This window comes from Sander lucioperca, chromosome 15, assembly GCF_008315115.2.
Source record: "Sander lucioperca isolate FBNREF2018 chromosome 15, SLUC_FBN_1.2, whole genome shotgun sequence".
Lineage (NCBI taxonomy): Eukaryota > Metazoa > Chordata > Actinopteri > Perciformes > Percidae > Sander > Sander lucioperca.
In genome coordinates, this window is record NC_050187.1 from 26,598,386 (window position 1) to 26,621,843 (window position 23,458).

At 38.2% G+C, this 23,458-nt stretch overlaps 2 protein-coding genes across 2 annotated transcripts in view; one reads left to right on the top strand and one right to left on the bottom strand.

The window, feature by feature from the left end:
• Positions 1-12,625: 12,625 nt before the first annotated feature.
• On the bottom strand, positions 12,626-15,429 carry LOC116061751 (SLC35A4 upstream open reading frame protein-like). Its single transcript, XM_031316092.2, has 3 exons — positions 15,261-15,429; positions 14,403-14,501; positions 12,626-14,240 (listed from the first exon to the last, which is right to left on the bottom strand). Exons 1-3 carry the CDS (start codon positions 15,273-15,275, stop codon positions 14,043-14,045), a joined length of 312 nt encoding a protein of 103 aa, XP_031171952.1. The 5' UTR covers positions 15,276-15,429; the 3' UTR covers positions 12,626-14,042.
• Positions 15,430-20,464: 5,035 nt separating this feature from the next.
• Positions 20,465-23,458, top strand: part of LOC116061762 (inactive phospholipase D5-like) — a 54,259-nt gene continuing 51,265 nt past the window's right edge. The window contains exon 1 of the mRNA XM_031316118.2: positions 20,465-21,223. Within this exon, the coding sequence (XP_031171978.1) occupies positions 21,056-21,223 (168 nt within the window). The 5' untranslated portion in view covers positions 20,465-21,055. The remainder of the gene's footprint in view (positions 21,224-23,458) is intronic.

Sequence of the window (23,458 nt, forward strand, 5' to 3'; positions counted from 1 at the left end):
CCCCATTGGCCTGGAGTGTACTGCAATCATTTTGGTTTCACACTGAGTTTTTTTTAATAGAGTAAGAGAAAAATGAACACGCAATAAAAAAAAGAATGAAATAAAAATAGTAAAATAAAATTTAAAAACATTGAAAAAAATTGCAGTCTTCAGCAGCTGATCAAGCACAAGGGACAACCAGTAAGCCCTGATCACAAGACCTAAGGGGCCTACAACATATGGATTGCAGGTCAGAGATGTACTCAGGTGCCTTCAGGTGCCTGACCATGCAAGGCTCTATATGTAAGAACAAGAACCTTAAAATGAATCCTGAACATGATAGGAAGCTAATGTAAAACGGATAAGATGGGAGTGATGGGAGTCGTCATGCTGGACCTGGTCAACAGCCTTGCAGCAGCATTCTAGTTGTGGGCAGTCCAGGCATGACTTGCTAAGGCAGGTGAAAAGGGAATTGCAGTAGTCTAGCCAGGATGATATAACAGCATGATGATTCATATCAAGCTCAGATTGTGATACAACAGACCTGAATTTGATATGTTGATCAAATACCATGATGATTGAGGGTTGAAGGTTGAAGAAGCTTTGAGACTGATTTCAAAATCAGCATTCACTGCCCATCTCAGTCAGTTCTGTCTGTAAATGGTCTAACTCATACAAGAGGACAGGGGAACTCTGTCTCTTCCTTCCTTCTATAAGCCCCTAGGGGTTTTCTTAATCTCACCTGCACAATCTTTATCTTATATTATTTTGTTTTTTTTTGTGTTACTGTTGTCTTTATTTTATTGTGCAAAATAAACAAATTCAATTCAACTTCAACTTCTGCCAATCACTATGAATAACTAAGACTATTTATCTTTGTATTTGATCGATTGTTTTTGACTTACTGTAAATGTTTAGCTGTCTCACCACATCCTCCTGTCCCACTGTGCTCACACTTCCTTTAATTAGCCGCTGCTTCTCAAATGCCAGACTTCTGTTATTGGTCATTTAGGACAGAAGACAATCATATGTAGTCTACCTTTTTTTTGTTCCTCAAAAGTGAAAGTGAAAACAAATAAAAACCTTAAAAAATACTTCACCCAATTGTCTTTGGCTCAATAATTATATGGTACTTGTTTGTCCATTAACATTGTGAGAAGCAGGGCAGTTTTAATCAGATGGCTTGTACCAGTCTGGGTCAAATTGCCATAATTTTGGAACAGCTACAGCAAAAGCTTTATTAGCTTTGTCTTAGTCTTATAAAATTACCAGTCTGCAAGTACAACATGCATGCGCACAGAATTTCCATATACATAGAATATATATACAGTACAGTATACAGAGTGTTAAGATTACATGATCAGAGGAGATCTCTAAGCAGAATGGGTTTAAATGTTTATAAAAAAAGGGCTGGGTATTGCCACTGAATTCCCGATTCAATTTGATTTCCAATGTGATTCAATATCGATTTGATTAGGGATATTTCACTTACAAAACCAATTTTGCTTGGATGTGAAAAAAACCTTCTAACCTGATGCATTATTAAAAGTATTAATGTTTACATTAAGAATTGACCCCAAAGCAGTTGCATTAATGTCATTTTTATTTAGCATGAAAGCACTACAGTCGACACACTAAAGTGCACTCTACAGACTCTACAGTCAGTGAGTATTGAGTGACATTTCATTCAGATATATTGAGGTTAGAGGTCAAGGGACCCCTTTCAAAATGGACATGCCAGTTTTTTCCTTGCCAAATTGTAGCCTTACATTGGAGCATTATTTGACCCCCTTCCTGACAAGCTATAGCATTAAAATGAAAATCAATTTAAATCAGAAAATTAATTTTTTAGCCCTTTAAGAAATATTGACATTGTCTATCATTATGTCTGTACAATCCTTTCGGCACTTTTCCATGGTAAAGACATAATAATGGCATACCAAAACAACTTGATAACTGTGTAATGCTGGGGTCTACTGGAGATTGTGGGACCTGAAATCTGGTTCAGGTGGTATGACCAGGGGGCAAGAAAAAGTTTGAGATATTATAATTTAAGGATTAATCAATCCTGAACTTCAAGATTTCAAATTTTATTATAGCAAACAGGGACCAACAGCTCAGAACTTTTAGCACAGGTGGAATAAAGTACCTCAACCCAGAAATAATGGTAAAGAATAATGGTGTGGAATACTAATAAGACCAAAACACTAATATTTATAATAAATGGATTGTAATTCTACTAAAAGTCTGTTGATGTCCTCATTTCGTTTTCTTATTTTATTTCATGTGTTTAGTTATGTTTTCATGAGTAAATGCCATTTCAATTAAACATGTCTTTATTACAAATTAAAAAACAAGACTGTATTTAAGGAATTTTAACATAAATTCATCACAGAGTAGACACGCCATTTAGTTGAGATTTAAAAGCAGTCTCAGAGAGGACACAACATTTAAAGCAATGGGGAATTTCCAAAGGAGGCCTTGGTGTGAGCAAAACAAGCATGAGACAAAGACATGTCAAACTTTCACTTAAGCTTCTGCTTGACAACAGCTGATTTCATTACTCAGTTGGTGGTGACGTACTGTATATATGCTGAATATCATGGCTGAGCTAGCCTGGATGCCAGCCGAACTTAGCCTCGCCCACAACATTTGAGGTCGGAAAGTTCGGTCTGGACTTGATCCTTTGTGGAGCAACTATTGCTCAAACCAGAGCTGTTCGGACCAATCAAATTGTCAGGGCGGGCTTTATAACAATGATGGACAGATGATCAACAGTAACGTAAAGCCATAGACTGTATATAAGAAAGCGTAAAGCATGCCTTTGACTCGCAGCTTCCGTGACATCTGTCTCCGTTGTTCTGATTGGTTGTAGGTCTATCCAATTGAGTGCAGAGGCATTTTCTTTCCTGGTTCGGTTGAAACACGCCCCATAATCACAGCCCAATGGAGCAGTATCAGACTCATATTCTGACTAGAATCTGAGTATGAAGACGTCAGGCTATGGCTGAGCTTCCTGTTGCATCGAATTGCCATGATTCTCAGCCTCTATAAAGTTCCTCATACTTTGCGTTCTTCTCCACTCCCTCACTTTCCTGTTTATTTCTTCTCCCACCTAATGATTTAGTCCCTATGACTGACCTCCTTGTCAGTGGCAGATAGCAATTATATATTTCCCCCTTGTTTTAATCTTACAGTCATTAATCAAGAAAGACGCACTGGTCCGTGAACAGTTGAAATGGCTGATTATAAAGCACGACGCCCCGTCATATTAAAGACTTCTTTTATGATAATGGCATACCAAAACAACTTGATAACCGTGTAATGCTGGGGTCTACTGGAGATTGTGGGACCTGAAATCTGGTTCAGGGGTTATGACCAGGGGCAAGAAAAAGTTTGAGATATTATAATTTAAGGATTAATCAATCCTGAACTTCAAGATTTTTTTTATTATAGCAAACAGGGACCAACAGCGCAGAACTTTTAGCACAGGTGTAATGAAGTACCTCAACCCAGAAAACATGGTAAGGAATAATGGTGTGGAATACTAATAAGACCAAAACACTAATATTAATAATATTATTGCAGTAATTATTTATAATGCAGGCTACTATATATTAAAGGACAATTCCGGCGCAAAACAAACCTAGGGGTTATTAACAGATGTGTACCCACTCTGTTGCTCTCTGGGACATGTTTTCATGCTAATCGAATGAGTTTGGAGCTTGAAAGACGCTAGCGCGGACCGCTGATTAGCTTACAACGCTAGTATTCGGGGCACAGGGAAAGTAAAAACAATTCGCTATTTATACCACTAAAAAGGCTCAAAATATCACCAAACTTCAACGGTAGCATAATAAGGGTCCCTAAATGTTAACCGAAGCATTGAGAACTTTGTAAGTGTACAGACAGTTAAAAAAATAGATTATAAAGACACTCGCGTTCATGTTTACATGCTGCCGCCGTCTTGGAAACCAGTCATGACTTACAGCTGGCGATGCAAACTAAAATCAAAAGCAATTTGCTTAATATATCTGAAATAATCGCACTCTGCATAACTTGTGTAGTGTACTCAGTGGATAACTGTCCATCTGGTACCTCCGGTCTGGGTCGCTGAAAAAGTTTCAAGTACAGCCCTGTTTATCAGAGAGGGGAAATCTTCAGACTGTACAAAACACTGCGTCTCTTGGGCATCGCGATGCAACAGGTCCCACTCCTTGCAACACAGACACTCCTGTGATTGGTGCTTTCCGACCGGATAGTACTTGTACTTTTTAGAGGAAAAGTACACTTCTAAGCAGTTCTAAGAACTACTCTCCCCCAAAATCTTTTTTTCTGTTTGCATTCCCACATAGGGACTGGTAGGAGGGGTAGGGGAGCGATGCAAGCACGGCAACGGTCTTTATAGCATCGTCACTCTGCCTGCTGCGCTGTGGATGTGTGTGTGTGTGTGTGTGTGTGTGTGTGTGTGTGTGTGTGTGTGTGTGTGTGACTGTGTGTGCGTGTGATGGCCGGCGAGCCGCAGGACACGTTTGTGGAATTTAACTCCAGAAAGACAGTTAACCACAGGTTCCCGTTAATCTTATGATGGACATGTGTTGTGATATTTAAACAAACGAACCGTCAACGGCGAAATAAAAGCCTCTTATTTACGAGAGCGGTCCAGCTCACAGCGAGGTGTCTGAGCAAGACTGGCTGAGCGACGAGCTAGGCAGGCGCTTGCTGGCTGTCGCCTCACTTCATGGAGCTTCTCAACTCCGAAAACTTTGAAGCAAATTGTCAATTCGGCATCAATTTTCGCAAGACTGCCTATATTCGAAATCTAAACAGTTAATTTCTCGCCTAAAACGTTGTCAGGAGTGAATTTAATGATGAATAAGATGGTGAAAATTGTTAAAAATGCCCCCCTGTTGGTTGTTGCTCTGTCTGCAAGTTCCGAGTTGGCAGTGGGCGTGACTTATAAGTTCGACCAATCAAGTACACCTAGGAAAAGGGAAAAGACCCTGCTCTGAAGTAGGAGCTAAAAAAGTACGCTACTGCGGCCAGAGGAACTTAAAAATCCACAAATTTTTCCTGTCGGAACACGACGAAAAAAGTGTTCTAGGAACGTTTAGTTCTAAGAACTGCAAAAATCCCTCTGGTCGGAAAGCCCCTATTAATGTCGTGGAATAAATTAATTGTTGCGGAATTGACTACCGGTAGCTCTCTCTCTCGTAGCCCTTTCACGGAGCTCCCGCAGCTCTTCGTTAAATAAACTGTCTGTACACTTACAAAATTCTCAATGCTTCGGTTAACATTTAGGGACCCTCATTATGCTACCGTTGAAGTGTGGTGATATTTTGAGCCTTTTTAGTGGTACAAATAGCGATTTGTTTTTACGTTCCCTGTGCCCCGAATACTAGCGTTGTAAGCTAATCAGCGGTCCGCGCTAGCGTCTTTCCAGCTCCAAACTCATTCGATTAGCATGAAAACATGTCCCAGAGAGCGACAGAGTGGGGACACATAGATGTAGAACATTGTTCTATATCTATGGGTACACATCTGTTAATAACCCCTAGGTTCGTTTTGCGCCGGAATTGTTGTATCTGTTTCGTTATCATTACTGTACCAATATCATCTGTTAACACATTTTTAATTAATTACAAAATTTAAACCATGTATAAAGGGAATATAAACCTCTCAATCGGCTGTTTCATGATTGCGAGATATCTTTTAACTCTGCCCCTGGTAACAGATGATGCGTCATCACGAGGAACCAATCAGAAATTTGGTTTAAAAAAATCCAACCAGAGTTGGGTTGTTGAGTGTGTGGGTTTTGGTTTTCCCCGCCTGTTGCTTTCAGTTCCTTCTGTCTCTCATCAGGGATAAAGGTAAAACCTCACTGAATTCTGTCAATTAACAAAATAGTTGGCAATTAATGATAGACTAATCGATTAATCGTTGCAGCTCTAAATGAAAGACACTGTTGCATCATTAGAAGTGTAGAATCCACTACACTATTATATATATATATATATATATATATATATAGGCAAGGCAAGGCAAGGCAGCTTCATTTGTATAGCACATTTCAGCAAAAGGGTAATTCAAAGTGCTTTCCATAAAACATTAAATAGCAGTTAAAAACGATTAAAAGATTAAAAACAGATACAATACGAGAATAAAATGTACAGTGCAGTATAAGAAATTAACAATTATTTAAAGAAAGGCAACATCAAATAGATAGGTCTTCAGCCTTGATTTAAAAGAACTGAGAGTTGCAGCAGACCTGCAGTTTTCTGGGAGTTTGTTCCAGATATGTGGAGCATAAAAACTGAACGCTGCTTCCCCCTGTTTAGTTCTGACTGTGGGGACAACAAGCAGACCTGTCCCAGACGACCTGAGAGGTCTGGATGGTTCATAGTGTACTAGCAGATCAGAAATGTATTTTGGCCCTAAACTGTTCAGTGATTTATAAACCAGCAAAAGTATTTTGAAATCAATTCTTTGAGGCACAGGAAGCCAGTGTAAAGACTTCAGAACTGGAGTGATGTGATCCACTTTCTTGGTCTTAGTGAGGAGGACTCGAGCAGCACCTGTAAAGACACCGTTACAGTAGTCAAGTCTACAACATTTGTTTATTATTAGGATAAACCCCTTGAGATGTATCATCTCGTTTTCGAAGGGGTCCCAAAAAGATAAAAAGCATGGACAAGTTTTTCCAAATCCTGCTGAGACATAAGTCCTTTAACCATTGATATATTCTTAAGATGATAATAAGCTGACTTTGTAATTGTCTTAATGTGGCTGTTGAAATTCAGTCCATGACTACACCAAGATTTCTGGCTTTGTTTGTTGTTTTTAACATTGTCGTTTGAAGCTGAGTGCTGACTTTTAATTGTTCCTCTTTTGCTCCAAAAACAACCACCTCAGTTTTTTTTAATTTAATTTAATTTAAGTAAGTTCTGGCACATCCAGTCGTTAATTTGTTCAATGCACTTAGTCAGTTTTTGTATTGGACTATAGTCCCAAGGCGATAAGGTTATGTAAATGTGTGTGTCGTCCACATAACTATATAGTAGAGTAGTCTTATCTCAACCTTTTAACCTACAGCAGTATTTAGTACTGAAGGATTCACTCTTCCCTTCCCCCCTCATTTAAAGGGGATATAAACCTCTCAATCGGCTGTTTTATGATTCCTAGATATCTTTTAACTCTGCCCCTGGTAACAGATGATGCACCATGAGGAACCAATCAGAAATTTGGTTTTAAAAAAGCCAACCAGAGTTGGGTTGTTGTGAGTGTAGGTTTTCCCCGCCTGTTGCTTTCAGTTCCTTCTGTCTTTCCTCAGACATAAAGGTAAAATCTCACTGAATTCTGTCATTAAAAGCCTATTTGTGAAACAGCTTTCGACTTCACCTGAAATAAGGTAATTCTGTGTGTGTGTGTGTGTGTGTGTGTGTGTGTGTGTGTGTGTGTGTGTGTGTGCGCGCGCGCGCGCGCGCTTACCTGTATGTGCATTTTTTGCCATCATATTCTGGTTTTAATCACTTATGTGGATATGTATGTGTTTTAACAGGTTTGTGTTTTTGTGAAGATGTCGGACCCCGAGACCCCAAACCAGCCTCTCCTGGCAGCTACCAACCAGCAGGCAGCCATCAATGCACAGGGGTAAGGATTGTGTATGGACTTGTTTTTTAATGTTTATGGGGTCCCATAGAACCAAAAACCTGGTCCCAACAAAGTTAACCATTTACTGTAAATTAGTTAACTAAACTAAAGTTTGTATTGGTGGCACCAAACCAATAACAGTGATTATTCCTGTTTTAACCCATTTACTACAAACTACATACTTTAATTTACAGGTAACCATATTTTATAAACCATGGTGCTCTTCTTCAGAACTTTGAGTGTATATTATCAGCCCTCCAATGAGCTTATTACCAAAACAACAATAACGAAACTGCTTAAAGCTACTTGAGGAAAATTTGTGTGATTTTTGAATAAAATAAAATTGACTTTAACTGTGACAAAAGTAATGGATTACCAATCAAGCTTCCAGTCTGCTCATTTATTTTGATATTGTAGAGAAATTATTGGAAAGAGCATAGATATACATAAAGAACTCTATACATGGAGTTGTAGATAAGGAAAATCTAATTTGCCAAAACAAGTGGACAGTCCTATAAATGAATTGTATTTCTACTAAAAGTCTGTGGATGTCCTCATTTAGTTTTCTTATTTTATTTCATGTGTTTAGTTATGTTTTCATGAGTAAATGCCACTTCAGTGAAAAAAATTCTTTATTAGCACATTAAAAAAGCAAGACTGTATTTAAGGATTTTTAGCATAAATTCATCACAGAGTAGACACGTCATTTAGTTGAGATTTAAAAGTAGTCTCAGAGGACACAACATTTAACAATGGGGGATTTCCAAAGGAGGCCTTGGTGTGAGCTAAACAAGCATGATACAAAGAAATGTCAAACTTTCACTTAAGCTTCTGCTTGACAACAGCTGATGTCATCTCTCAGTTGGTGGCAAAATATTGTATATATGCTGAACAACATGGCTGAGCTTCCTGTTACATTGAATTGCCGTGATTCTCAGCCTCTATAAAGTTCCTCATACTTTGCATACTTCTCCACTCCCTCACTTTCCTGTCTATTTCTTCTCCTCTGTCTCTCTTGATCTCTTTCTCCCCTAATGATTTAGTCCCTATGACCTCCTTGTCAGTGGCAGATAGAAATGATGTCTTTTCCCCCTTGTTTTAATCTTTCATTAATCAAGAAAGACGCACCAGTCCGTGAACAGTTGAAATGGCTGATTATAATGCACGACGCCCCGTCACATTAAAGACTTCTTCTTGATGTCCCGCCTCATTTTCAACTGTCTATCACTCTTTGTTTCTCCTTCTGATTCCATTCCAATATGTATATGTTTCCAAATTCCAAATTAAACGTGTTTCTCCTCTCTTTCTCTACATACACCCCCCTCACCACCTCCCTCTTTCTCTCTCTTACTGCTTTCCAGTGGCCGCTCCTCCCGGGCCTATAAGGTGGCAGGCATAACCCTGTTGGCCTGTGTCCTGATTGTGGGCCAGGCAATGATCGCCTACTTCCTCCTCAGCCAGAGGGGCGAAATCACGTCTCTGAAGGAGCAAAGCAACAACCTGCAGTCACAAATGACGAAGGGAAGATCTGGTGAGGAGGCCAAATATAATTCAGATTAGGAGGGATATAATGTACACTGTTGGTATTTAGCAGAATGCCTTTTGTAAGCAGCTTAAATAATATAATGAAATGATAATAGAAGAGAAAATGTCAAATGTCAGAAAGAAAAAAATCCTATTACTCATGAGATCTCTGTTGGGGTCTAACTTTCATTTTTTTAATCAATCTGTTTTTTTCTACCTCTCACACACACTCTTTCTGTCTGTAGTTGCTGTGCCCGTGCGGATGCACATGCCCATGAACGCCTTGTCTGAGCTAATGGATGTGGACGAGGTAAAAAATAACCAATAAATAAAATAAATCCAATACTAAAAGTAGACTTTTCAGTACTCTCAGATGGATCTTTGGTGTTTCTCTATTGTTGAAAATATGCTGATAAAATAATATCACCTGACATAGAAGCCAAGCTATTTAACAGTCAGGCTGTAGTTACAATGGCGGTGCAGGTATACTCTTTGAATAATTATATTCATCATCATCATATTAATTAATGATATGATAGAAAAACAATCTACCTTTAATATAGTCACACAGTAATGTTTCTGTCTTGTTCCTCTTGTGGAATGAATCCTGTCATATTCTTGTAAAATCAAGTATAAGATGTGTTAATAATCTTTTCCTCAGTTCTAATTTCACTGGTTGTATTGCAGGAGGCTTCCACTGAAGTCCCAGAAAAAAATGGTATGTTCTGTATATATTTACTATATGTGTGTATATATTACAGTGTATGAATTGATAATCAATCAATCTTTATCTATCTACACGTTAGAATGTTTGTGATTAAAATGACATTTAACTCCTCTCCTCTCTTCTCCCAGTCCCTCTGCAGGTCACTGATTGCCAGCTGGAGGCAGCTGGTGCGAAGACTGTGCAGGTCCCAGGTTTCCGCCCTGCCTGTGACGAGCGTGGCCTCTACCAGGCCCAGCAGTGCTTTAAACACCACTGCTGGTGTGTGAACCCAGTCAACGGGCTCGAGGTCGCTGGATCCCTGAGGAAAGGACAGGCCAGTTGCGGTGCACCTGTCTTCACTGGTGAGACACGATAACTGGTCATGAAGTCAGATTGAGATTAGATTTTGGCAGCCGCCTCACTTACTTTTGTTTCGTGCAGTTTTGAACCACTGTTTGCATGTTGTATTCATGTTTTTAGTTAATGTATGTCGTGGTTTAAATCAAAACAGCTTTATTTTCCCTTAAAGCTCTAGTGCGTAACTTTTTGATATTAATTAACATCTGTTACATTGAAGCCATTGCCAAATGAGTTGCTACAAAGCTAATTAAGACTAAAATTTAAGAAAGGCTTAAGGCTTAGTTTCATGGAAAATATGTTGGATTTCACAATTTCACTATCCAAAACTTCTAATTAAATCATTTATTATACGTATTATTGTTAATATTGACATTTTATAAATGAAATCCTGCACTAATTGTATGAAAAAACATCTGGTATATACAAGTATCACCAATTACTGTTTCTATTTTGATACAAGCAGATCTGGATCCAGATTTAAAAAATCTAAAACATTTATACTATTAAACTAATGATTATTTCTGAACCATGATTTAAGATATAATGTAGCTGACAGTCAAGTTTCTGTCTTTGTAGGTGGCATGAGCAAACTGTTGACTGTGCCTGACGAAGCTGTCTGATACTGTGGTGAGTGCATGTATGTGGTTCCTCTGATTCTCTATGTATGTATATGTATACAGTAAATATCTGTAAGCAGTACTGAATATAGCATGTGATTATTAGCCTCTCCACTATACTGTTAAGCATTTTTTCAGACTTTGAATTTAAATACATTTGGAAAGGGGTGTATTCAAAGGGAAATGACTTTCTACTGCTGCTAAAACTTTGAATCAACTGTATTTTTTCATTATCTGTCTTCTGTTTCACTTTCTTGGGCATTTGAAGTTGATGAAATCTCCTCCAGAGACGAGCAACAGAAGAACATCTTCATCTAAACTTCTAATCACCATCATATTTGTATTTGATAAGCTAATGGGGGTTATATATACACTGCTGATAAATTCACAAATTATATAATAATCTGCTTGCTATCATCTTACCAGTTTATTGCAACTCATCTGCAACTAGTATATGCGCATTGATGACTTTTTTTCTATTGATGACATCTCCATCATACAAACCGCTATCTCTCAAGTTAAGATTTTAAAATAGTTTGTTTTGCAACCTTAAAATGTTTGATTTTGATTTTGTCCCATGTCAGTTTGATAAAAAAAAATTCCATGTTGGGAAGACAAGAGAAGTACATTTTTAATATACAGTATTTGAATATTTAGATTAACAGTGTGGTCACTTGAATCTGTAGCCAAAGTTAAGCAGATGAAACTGATTCAAATACACACACAACACACTTAGGCGCAATCAGAAACCAGGAATACTTCACTTTTGAGACAACTGTAAACTGTATTTCCACCATTTATTTTACAACCCAAATAAAACTCTTAAAGACAGTTTTGGTGGTTTTCTTTTACAATATCACAAAAGGAATTTTAAACTGAGTAAGAACCCATGATGACAAGACAGATTAGCCAGTGGAATAAGGCACCGACATAATTCTATATTCCACAGCATATCAAGTGTATAAGAAAGGTATTACTAAAAAAAACAAAAAAAAACAAACAACATGCAAAAACATAATAGACAGAACTTAAAGAAACTAAGGGCATGCAATACAAACAGCAACATAATGATTGTCAATAGGCACAAGTTGTTTCTTTGTTCCAGTTACCAAACATATAGTACACATAGTTTTCTACACTTTCCAGTCAAAGTAAAAACTAAAATGAACACAACCTCAATCTGAACTAAAATATGGCTTTTGCGTCAGGTCTGACTGTGTACATAAGCATTGTGCATTAATATTAACGGCAGCAATACAGTACCTTAAATCATAATTTAAAGCTATAGTGCGTAGTTTCTGCCACCCCAATAAGGAATTCTAAGTAATGACAACAAAACTGTTGGCGTGTCCACATGATAAAAGCCTTCCATGACTGTGCACCGCCGCACCACCCACCCACCTTCCTCCATGCAGTTGCTATTAGCCAAGGAGGACACGGAGGATTAAAAAACATGATGGACTCTTCAGAAGAGGTAATTATCTTCACTCGAGTTTCTGCACGCGAGTCGCCGGACGACACAATCTCTGAACATAGCAATACTGAGAGATACAGAGAGAGTAGTGTGGAGCTGATAGTCTTAATTAGCTGTGGAGCAACTCATTTGGCAATGGCTTGAATGTAACGGACGTTCATTAAAATCAAAAAGTTACGCACTACAGCTTTAACACAAAAAATATTCAGGTTATCCACCTCAGTGAAATATCTGCCAGACTTTCAGACTAGTGTTCTGCAGCAACTGCATTGTTCATTTATCAATTTTACAGTTAAAATCTCTTACTTTAAAAAAAAAAAAAAAAAAAAACACCTTTCAGTACGCACAACTCATCAAAACATGATGCAGACACCGTTTTGGTACGTCACTATAATACAGATTTTCTTTGACAGGTTTTGACATTTTTTGGACAATAAACAAAATCATTGATTGTTGAAAGACAAAGTAACAGCTTTAAACCCCTAAAATTCTTACAAGTGCAAAAGATCAACTAGTTTCCAGCATATGAAATAAGCAGCCAAACCACATCAGGAAAGGCTATTGCACATATGGCATGAGATGATAATGTCAAGTCCAGACCAGAGTAGGCACTCTCAATATATATATTTTACATAATACTTTAACACATACTTTCCTGTTTTGTTAAAGCCCCGAAGTGCAGTTAAAACTAATTTACATCTTTAAACAAAAATTCCACTTTGGCATACATTAATTTGATAGAGCCTACTAACTGTGTGTGCAGGCTGAAGGCTGACCTTTTTTAAGCAGTGTGAGGTGGAATATCTAGATAAACACTTCTTATTCTGGAATCGTGTGTGTCTTTGGAGTCACGGTTTATTTGTCATGAATGAACCTCTACAAAGATGAGGACTATAATTTTATTTAAAAATAAAATTTGGAGTGGTGTGTTGTCCCTGAAAAGATGTGTCACACCACACCACACTTTGCTCTGACAGCTGCAAACATGAAGGGTTTTCACAGGATTTACACTGAAGAGCACCATGAGTGTGAGGTGAGGCAATATTTACATGCTCTAATACCCTACTGAGCAAAAATGGAAAATGATTAAGGGCTGCTATAATTGATTTTCTGACCACTAGAGGGCAGACGATTTTCTTAAAAAAAATTCCTCTTGGAGAGACTCAATACTTTATATCTATCTGGACATCAAAATAGATGGTGTGTTTCTCTCGAGTGAACCTTTTAAAGAAAGGAGGTGTAATAGCCAACACAGCTGGCTTGCACATGAGGATATTGGTTGGTCTCATTATGTATCAATAACTCTTCAGAATGCACATATTGCAGGAGGACAGGGTTGAGGACAGAAACCATTTATAGCAGTTACAATAATTATCTTATAGATAGTAGTTTAAATGTCAATCACTGACCATTTTGGGAAGAAATATGGGGTCTCCTGTGTTTAAATTACCTGAATTGTAATCCTTTCCACATGCTGCTTATATCCTGAATTTATCACAAAATGTATGTGTATACGTTATCAAAAGAAATACGAAAATAATCACTATTTTACCTTACTTCATAAAGGGGCTTGCTACTTTAGAATATTTCTATTTACTTATCCATGTGGAAGGAGGAAATAATAACTATTGAAATGTTTATACCTTTGAAATAAATATCTGTTCCCATGTGCAGCTGTAATGGCACCCTGTGCTTGCAGACGTCTCTCCTCCTCACTTTTCTTCCACTCTTCTCATTTGCGTCCTCCTTTCAGGTTGCGTATGTAGTCTTTGACGGTGTTTTCAATATTGGGAACGGCATAATTTTGTGCTGCATATATTCCTGTACACGTCCCTACGGCAACACCCAGTAATGCTGAAGAACGTAGCCTTGCAACAATGTACCCAGCCAGAAAACCCTTGAGAAAAGGAGAAGCCAGCAGACTGCCTCCCTGAGGAGGAAAGGAGAGATTAGACCTGGTACGTAGGCCTAGTAGTCTGAACAGTGGTTCTATATCTACATCTGCATACTAGCAATTTATGTTTTTTTAACTGCCTGGCCTGTGATTTAAGGCAGAGTAACCTGAGCTTTTACATATTAGTGTGAGCCTTACTGGAGGAACCCCAGCCTGTATCTCATCCTCCATCCGTCTCTGGATGTCTTCCAGCTGGTCCTTCAGCTCCACCAGGTCCTTGAGCTGGCCCAGAGGACCCTGCATACACAAAGACACAAACAAACTTAGTTAGTGTAGCTGACACGCGGTTTTCTGAAATATAGAGCACTTCAAGAAATGGTAAAACATTGTAACTTGTGTATTTTGACAATAATGAAAATATAATAATATAAAAGATATACATAAAAACGGTGCATGCTAGTAACGTTAAGTATCATGACTTAGAACAACTAGGACCTAAGGTAAAATAAAACATAGAAATAAGTAAAACACGTTTGCTTCCAGGCTTATATACCATATTTCCCATAGGATAGAGGAAAACAAGATCAAAAGGACTAACGTTACATTATCCGAGAGAGGCTAAAGATTCTTTAAAACTGCGTTTCAGACAGCTTTAATGCTTTACCTAAATTGTCAGTAAGAGGTGCAAAAAAAAAAGTTATGTTTCCATTAACCTTAACTGTCCTTAACTGCTTAATCAGACGCCTCAAAACTTCAGTGTCGTCAGCTTAATGTTTAATGTGTTCACAGCACTGTACATATGTGTAAAACACCCCCAATACATCAAGTGTGATTGTATTTATATAGCTAGCTAGCTAACTAGTTCCCTAAAGCTTAGCTAGCTAACCAACGCCATATCGCTCCGTTAAAATAGCCTGCAAACTGTACTTCATGAGCTAACATCAGCTAACATTATTTGATGACTGCTGAATGACACAATAAGTCAGGCGGGTTGTTGTTATAATAATATAGTGATGCCAAATATCTAAGTTAACGTAGAAAGTTGAAAACTCCGACCTTGTCATTTGCCATGTTTCACTGTTGATGATGTCTCTCTCTTCTTCTTTTTCTTGTGGCTTTGCTGAAAATGAACTTTACTGCCCTCCACTGGATATTCACAGATTGTCTTCATAATTAGCCACGGGCTAGTCACTTTCATTAAGGCAGAGTAGGCCTACATATATTGAAGACAATTTCAAAAGAATGCAATTACCCAGACCATCTTGCTCACAGTATACAATTAGCCTATATATTGAAGGCTATGTGTGAATACTGTTTTTTAGGGTTATGATAATTGGACGAGCCTTTAAAAAATCTTCCCACAGCCAAAAGCAGCAGACAGATACTTACATCTCCTTTCATGTTGAAGAACCTAGAAGTTCCAATTTCCAATTAAATTATATAGTGTACAGTTATATTTTAACATATGAGTTACATAGAAAATGTGTTTTGCAAAGCAGATTCTGCAACACTGTATTGCCATCCACCATCACACATTTTGAAACAATGTTTGAAACTGTCAGTATTGCACCATATTGTAAAATGTCTCAGATCAAGAATGTTATCCTGCTATTGTTGAAGAGGCCATATGCTGCGTCAAAATATGACAGAAGTATTTGTTTTCAGACATTAAATCTGCAGTATATTTTATACAAACCATATTCTCACTCCTAGCTGACTGAGAGGAAGATGAGAGGAATCAATCCAATTAACTTGGGTTTCTTCTGACTGACAGCTTTTTACTTACTGGTGCTGGAGAGTCTGCATGAGAGAGCACAGCTGATAAGACACTGAAAGAAGGAAAAAAGAGTCATGAAAGCAATGATATATTCAGTAATAAGAGCTGTTAAATTTGCACTGTTTTGTAACCATCACTGCAACAACTCAACTCAACAGCCTGAAGAGGGAAGGTAGTATGTAAGGATTAAAGATTAGTAAAACGAATGTTTCTCCCCCAGAAATAAAATTACACAATTTTAGTGATTACATGGACCGAGTTACTTTTAAAACATGATGTTCCTTTTAAGTTAAAGTTAACAGGCAGTGCCGGGATGACAAGTGTAAATTGCAGAGAGAGTGTTTACTGTTTTAAGCCTCTAACGTAGACTTCAAGGCAGCGCTGTAACTGTTGACTTCAAGGCACCTAACCTTAACCTTAACCTTAACCCTAAACCTAACCCTAACCCTAACCATAACCATAACCATAACCATAACCATTGCCTAATAATCCTAATGCCTTCCAGGCAGCGCTGCCGCTGCTGGCGACGTTGGGGGAACACCAAACACCGTAAATGACAGAGCTTGGAGTGACAGGAGGCAAGAGAGAGTCTGAGAAATATGGAAAAAGGAAGTATTTAACAGAGAACAAGAGAGTGATTGCCAATTGAAATATATAAAGAGACAGACAGACAGACAGACAAAAACTAAGAGAAAACTATCCTTCAGACTCATTTAAAAAGATTAGTCTTGATCGCACGAATGATCACTTCTTAGATACTACTTGGTGGTTTCTTCTGCAGCCCTTTGATAGAGGGCCTAACAGTATTTAATCCTCACATTCAGCAGGACAAATATTCCATTAACCTTTCCTTTTTCAGGATTATCACAGGACCAACCTGATGTAACGGACCACAGTATTTAATGTTCTGGTCAAGGTGGAATAGAACAGTCTTTAGTATTTGCTTTTGGGTGAGATGAAACACTGTTCACACACAGCAGGGAGTGATGGAAGTAAGGCGTCTCTGATGTTCAAAGTTGTTGAGGGTTTAGGGGAGTCATTGATTTTGGCTGAGGCCTTTTTGGCTGACTATTCTTTGGATGCTACTGTAACAGAAAGGTCATTGAAACTTGTGGTGGAATCATCACAGTGATGAACTTTAGGGAAATGTGTATTCCATAAACATCATGGGCAGACATTTATGAAGGATAACAATCTCTAATTTTAGAATGTCAGAAGACACATTGCTTTAATAAGCAGTGAAATAAACATGAAGTTGTTTATATTCAGTGAACAGCAAAACAATACATATTTTTTTACTTTTATAGTTTTGTGACTAAAGATTCATCTATTATTAAACCATCCCAGCTGAATTTTGGCTCTATTATAATGTAAGGGATGTGTATTAATAATGAAAACCGTAATTTGACTTGTTTGTGCAGATATAGAAATTCAAAAGCTGGGAAAGAAAGCCCTGTGGCTATGCACATCAATTTCAGGACATAACGGCAATAATATTTTTTGCTTCGAGGAATAATTTTAAATGTGCTTTATAATCAGTGTACTGGGTCTCTCTGTCTTTTGAATGATTTATGTTATAGGCAGTAAAGCAGGAAACCAGGTGTCACAAGGCACACATGACAATTTACTGAAAATGGGAGAAGCAAGTGGCTTTAATAAGCAACTGATGCAATATGAGTTTCGGTGATATACTATATTCTATTATTTTAGCTTCATCAGCTTTATTTGTAACATGGACTGTAACTACTCACAAATACTGTATTGAAGGTATATTGATTGATAATTTCCAGTTGTTCCTCATATTGAATGTCACAAGCTTTATTGTGAGATGTGCAGTTTGCTTACTAGTTTACAACTATAACTGTGATAAAATACTTAAACCTTGTGTCAATTTGTTATCAGTGTACCCTTTGGGATATTAATTTTATTTTTGAAATATACACTTACCTGGATTTGACACTGTAATCTGTTATATCTGTCAGCCTCTGACAGAATGGGTGGCGAGCTTGAAGCTCACTTGTTTCTTATGTGAAAAGCACTGAGTTATAGTTTTGTAACCTGTGCCCTGTCTGAGAAGTGTTGCAGCTTCCACAGCTGCACTGCATTGTGTTGGGTAAGTGCACCGTATCAGTGGCCAGCAGAGGAAATGTGAGCTGAATACTGACCACTGAGATTAATGAGAGATCTTAACTGAACATGAGCCAACTCACGCACATAAACCCTCAGTGAAGGTAAAAGGCTTTCAGGTTTAAGTTATAGAGACTATGGTCCTGAGACCTGATGCTTTTCGCCTGACGCCTGAGACCTGAGGCTGTTTTCCTGAGACCTGATGTCTTTTTGCCTGAAAGCTTTCCATCAATCAGACACATTTGAAGCCTGCCGGATGATGAAAGGCATTTCTCTATGGCTTAAACATAAAAGCCTTTTAGGTTGGATTCAGTGTTTATTTGCGTTGAGTTGGCTTGTGAATCTCAGTGTTCAGTATTCAGCTCGCATTTCCTCTGATGGACACTGATACAGTGCCAGCAGAGAGACATGAGATTTGGACTGAATTAGAGGGACTTTGTAGATTGTTTGAGATGTGAGCTTCCTCACAAATGTACATGACTCAGCATTGTCAAGATGGAATACGGTGCCACCAAAAAAAAGATCTGCCACTTGAAAACATGAGTTAAAAGTTGCCCTGCCACACAAAACCGTTTTTACTTGTATTTTTTTAAATATGTTAGGTCCATATGTGTTTGTGTTATGTCGTGAATGTGAAAATGAACTGCTACCTCCTCTGTCAGCTCTAGCCACTGAAAAGAAATAAGCGGAGAAATCAGGCCAATTACAAAAGCTGTTCAGTCTGACGTGGTGTTGCCTGAGCTCATTATTATTCATGAGCTCGCCCAGTTGCGCTGGGTAAAGGATGCTGATAGCCAGACTCTCATTGGCTAGCTGTTAGTCAATCAGAGTCAAGCAGCTTAGCTCATTGAATATTAATGAGAACTGGCACAAATCGAGCTGAGTCTTCCTGCATGCTTTCTATACCACGCTAGAATGGCTTGAAACAAAGTAACCAAGGCATTTTTTCCACAAAAGTCCATGGTAGAACTTCAGACATTACCACAAAGTAATGAAATACGTGTGGCAGGGCACCTTTAATAGTCATTACTGTAATTGAAACATGGACTATTTGTCTCATTGGACAGAAAAACGAATGAAGTTATAGGCAATATTTTCCTCCCAAATGTGATCAGAGAGAGTTTTACAGATCTTCAAGAGTATAGAAGAGAATTGTAGTGAAAATGAATCTAATGTACACCAATTCTTTACATTATTTAGTAATCAAGCTAGTTGATTTTGCAGCATCAAGACTTGGCTGCAAGTAGATGAGCAGCTCGTGCTCCTGAATAGTCTCTTTCCAAATATGTATGATGCTAATCCCTTTAAAACAATCTTTCTTTAGTGTAAAGAGTATTACACTAATGATGAAAGTTTTAAGAACTAAAGAGCATTACTGAATGTAAAGTACATGTCTGATACAGTATTTGTGTCTAATATTTCTGGAAGTCAAATGATGCAATGCTGTCCCTTGATTTTTTGTCAGGAAAAAGTGTGAATGTATTTTTTCCACCACAGCAGTAAATAGTAATACTGGTAGTGTTGTAAATTGTGTTGGATGGATTGAAGTCCATTCAGGTCACCTAAAAAAAAAACACTTATTTTTGACTGCACCCTGAATTAATTTATAATTATATTGCATATTCAAAAGGTAACAACCAGATACCCTGATGTCATTATATTTTCCTCTTACATATTTGTTAATATAATTGGCTCACCAGTTATATGTTTATATACACTAATTGGCAGTATCTTGGTATTACATTGCCAGTTGTAAGTATCTCAACAGCTGTAGCTTAGAGTTAAGCCATGCAATTATAATGGATTTTTTCAATTTCAAGTTTGACATAAGGTGCGCTGGCTGTTTGCCACTAATGATTTTAACATTTAGATTGTGTGTGTGTGTGTGTGTGTGTGTGTGTGTGTGTGTGTGTGTGTGTGGTTAGACGTGCATATGTGTAGCCAGGGATAGCACCCTGTCCAAAGGAGAGAGCAACATACCTGAATATGGAAAAAAACAACTCAATTTTTATTTGGGAGTGGTGGAAAGAAAGAGAAAGCATGACTGTTCATGTAGGCAGCAAAAAATTGTAAAAGAGGGATAGAGTTGTTGACATATAGGGGGAGGAAAAGAGTGATATGTGGGGGCTGGATGGAGAAATGGGAATGAGAAAAAGAGATTTTGGGAGAAATATAGGTATGGGTGTGTCCATTGAGTCTGTCATCAGGGCCACTGGTTCCATTGGTGTCTGTTTTACATAGAAGTCTTTCCTTCCTCTATGACACTGCATCAGCATCACCACGCCTCTCTCTGTCCCCTCTCTCTTTATACCTCTTCCTCTGTGTTTTTATACCCCTCCCTTTCCCTTTCTCCTCCCATTTTTCACAGATACACTCCCATGCCATGCACCGGGGATGCCTGAATCTGTGGAAGTCCTGATCAGAGTCGTCGGAGTCCCCGGTCTGCTGAGAGCTGAGCCTAACAGCTCTGTGCTCAGTTAAACCCAGTCCAGCCTTGCTCAGCAAATATCTCTGCATTACAATAAGAAGGTGAAGCCCTGCTTACTGGAGGCACACTGGAAGAGGATTTTCCTACAGCCTGTGGACATTTGCCAATAGTGGTGAAGAAAGGGATGCTGCTTCTTTATGAACACAGGGGTATTATGACAATTAAAGCTGTGTGGTGATGCATTTGAGGAATGCAAAGCTTCTCCACTCCACTGGAGCTGAACGCTTGCAGCAAATTGCTTTGGAAGAAAAACACCACCTTTTGCTAGACACTTTACAAGTATATTCATTTTTTCACCATGTACAAAGGAAGTAAAAGATGCAGTCAAGCAAAATGTGCACGATGCATATCAAAAAGGAAGAGTTTCCATCAGCTATTAACAGGAGATCAATAAGCTAATTGACTCTTTTTTTTTACCAAGACTGAGAGACCATCCACCCACCCATCCATCTGGCTATAATGGAGCTACGAGGGACCCGTGGGACAATGGGCCTGGACTCGAGGGGTCAGGGGTTGGGGTTCGGCATGCCAGCCATCGGCATTCCAGCCAGCTCCATATTAACTGCAGTGCAGCATCAGGACTACTCAGCCGGCGTCTGGCTTCGCAGGAAGGACAAACTGGAACATGTAAGTTCTGAATGCTGGAGCTGGGGTCAGAGGAAGTCATTCAGTTAATACATATTTATTCAAGAAATACTTATTTGTTTGTGACAAAATATTAAATCCTTTAATTATTGTAAAGAGTAGTGCAATACAACTGAAAAACACTATTCCACTAATATACTATAGAGGTTGTTTTAGCCAAAACATGTCGCATTCATGCATTTTTCGCAACTGAAACACAAAAATACCTATTTGTGAGTATCCATTGATGCATGTTCTTTTGCACTGATTACTGTTTTTTAAGGGATTTCGAACATTAACTGCTTACAGCAACCTTAATGTGAAGATTTGATGATTCTCTCTGTTTTCTATCATTGTGAATTGGACAAAACAAGACATTTGAATTCATCCCCTTCAGCTCTGGGAAATTATAATTGTAATTCTTCATTATATTCATACTTTTACAAATTAATCAATTATGAAAATAATTGTTAATTTCAGACCTGTTGCACATATACATGTTTTTATAGTAAATTGGCATACAGTACCATGGAGTTTCTTTTTTGTGTCCCTTCCAAACCCTTGTTTCACTAAGACATTTTGTGTAAGTTTCTAAATGTTGCATGTTGTGGGAGATCTCCAGTTATGGCTGGAGGAACAAGCTGTTTTTCAGTTTACACTCTGCAACACTTTGCCTTTCTTTCTTTTTTTGTGATATTCAACAATCACTTTTGTTTTCTGTTAGAAAGGAGTTGTAAGGTCCTTATGGTACTCACTGCTTGTAGGTAAACAGTATCAGCATTCTACACAGGGCTTTTACGTGTAGACATTTAGCATCAGGGAAAGGAATGGAAAAGGTGTGTGTTGAATATTTGATGTTGGAGGGGAACAGTGCCATGTTCAGAGAGCAGCTTTCTAAGCCTGTCTGTATAACCAACTAGGATGATGAATCAGCCTGTCCCCCTTTCTGCAGGCCCACACTCAAACACATACACGATGCACACGGCCAGTTAAACGCACACACACATATACTGTAAGTGTGTTTTTGCAGACACCAGACCACACACAGACAAGCTATTTTTCAGACAAGCCAGTCGCTTAATAGGCAAGGAATTTTTTGCAGTTTAACTCAACACCAACGACCCCAAAACAGACACACACACACACACACACACACACACACACACACACACAAATCTTTAGCATTAATGATTAGGGACGAGAAATGCAAACCCGACAGTCTCTATGCACCTAGTTAACAACAAATTCAATTTTTTTTTAAATGTTGCATTAAACCTAATGAAGGGAATTATAGTCACACCTAATGCTCATTACATTTTTCTTTAAAAAAAACCTCATTATTATTTAATGGAATTTTCTTCTACAGATCCAGCCCGGACATACTGCACATTTAACGTCAGAACAAGAGCTACCCTGCTGACAAGGATGTTAAATGGGTAGTCAGTACTGTAGGAGAAGCATGAGATAAGACAGACTGGATACAGAGTGCTTTAGGCACATTGAGTACCGCTGTCAGCGTGATTCAAGTCACAAGTTCAGCAACAACTTGCAAAACTTCGAGTCAGTCAGTTATGAGTCTCAGGAAATCCTGAACTAAAGCGCCACAAAACAGACGAGCACCTCTAAGCTTTTATCATTTTTGTTTAAACATACTCACATTTCATGTGAAATGTTGCATTCAGGATTTATGATGGATATAAAATAAATACAGTTACAAAATGCATTTGTAAGAATTCTCAATCTGTATAATACTGTATGATAGTTCATTACAGAGCACTAATGCTACTACCGTAATCAGTGAAATCTGTGAGGCTAGCAACAAATAGGATTCACAACAGCATCCAATTACTGTAATACCAAAGGTGAAAATTAATATAGTTAAATAACAAATCTTTATTAAAATAACATTTAATCAACTTATGCTCCAGTCAAAAATTCCTGTCCAGTTCAAGCATGAGCCTCACTCAAGGCCCCTTGGCAGTGTGTGACTTTGGGCTGTCCCCAGACAAAAGTTGACAGTAATGAGAAATGTGATGAAAACCTTTGGTCGTCAATTTAAAAATGGTGTTCTTAGATAGAAAGGACCAAATTGCCACACTGTGACTGTTGCAACGCCATACTTTTTACAAACTTACAAGTTTATAGTGTGAACTTGTGTGATTGTTGTTATTGCACAGTCTATAGTCCTTTAAACAGTAGAGTCCTTTATTATCCACTATCTTACCTGTTACATGAGCC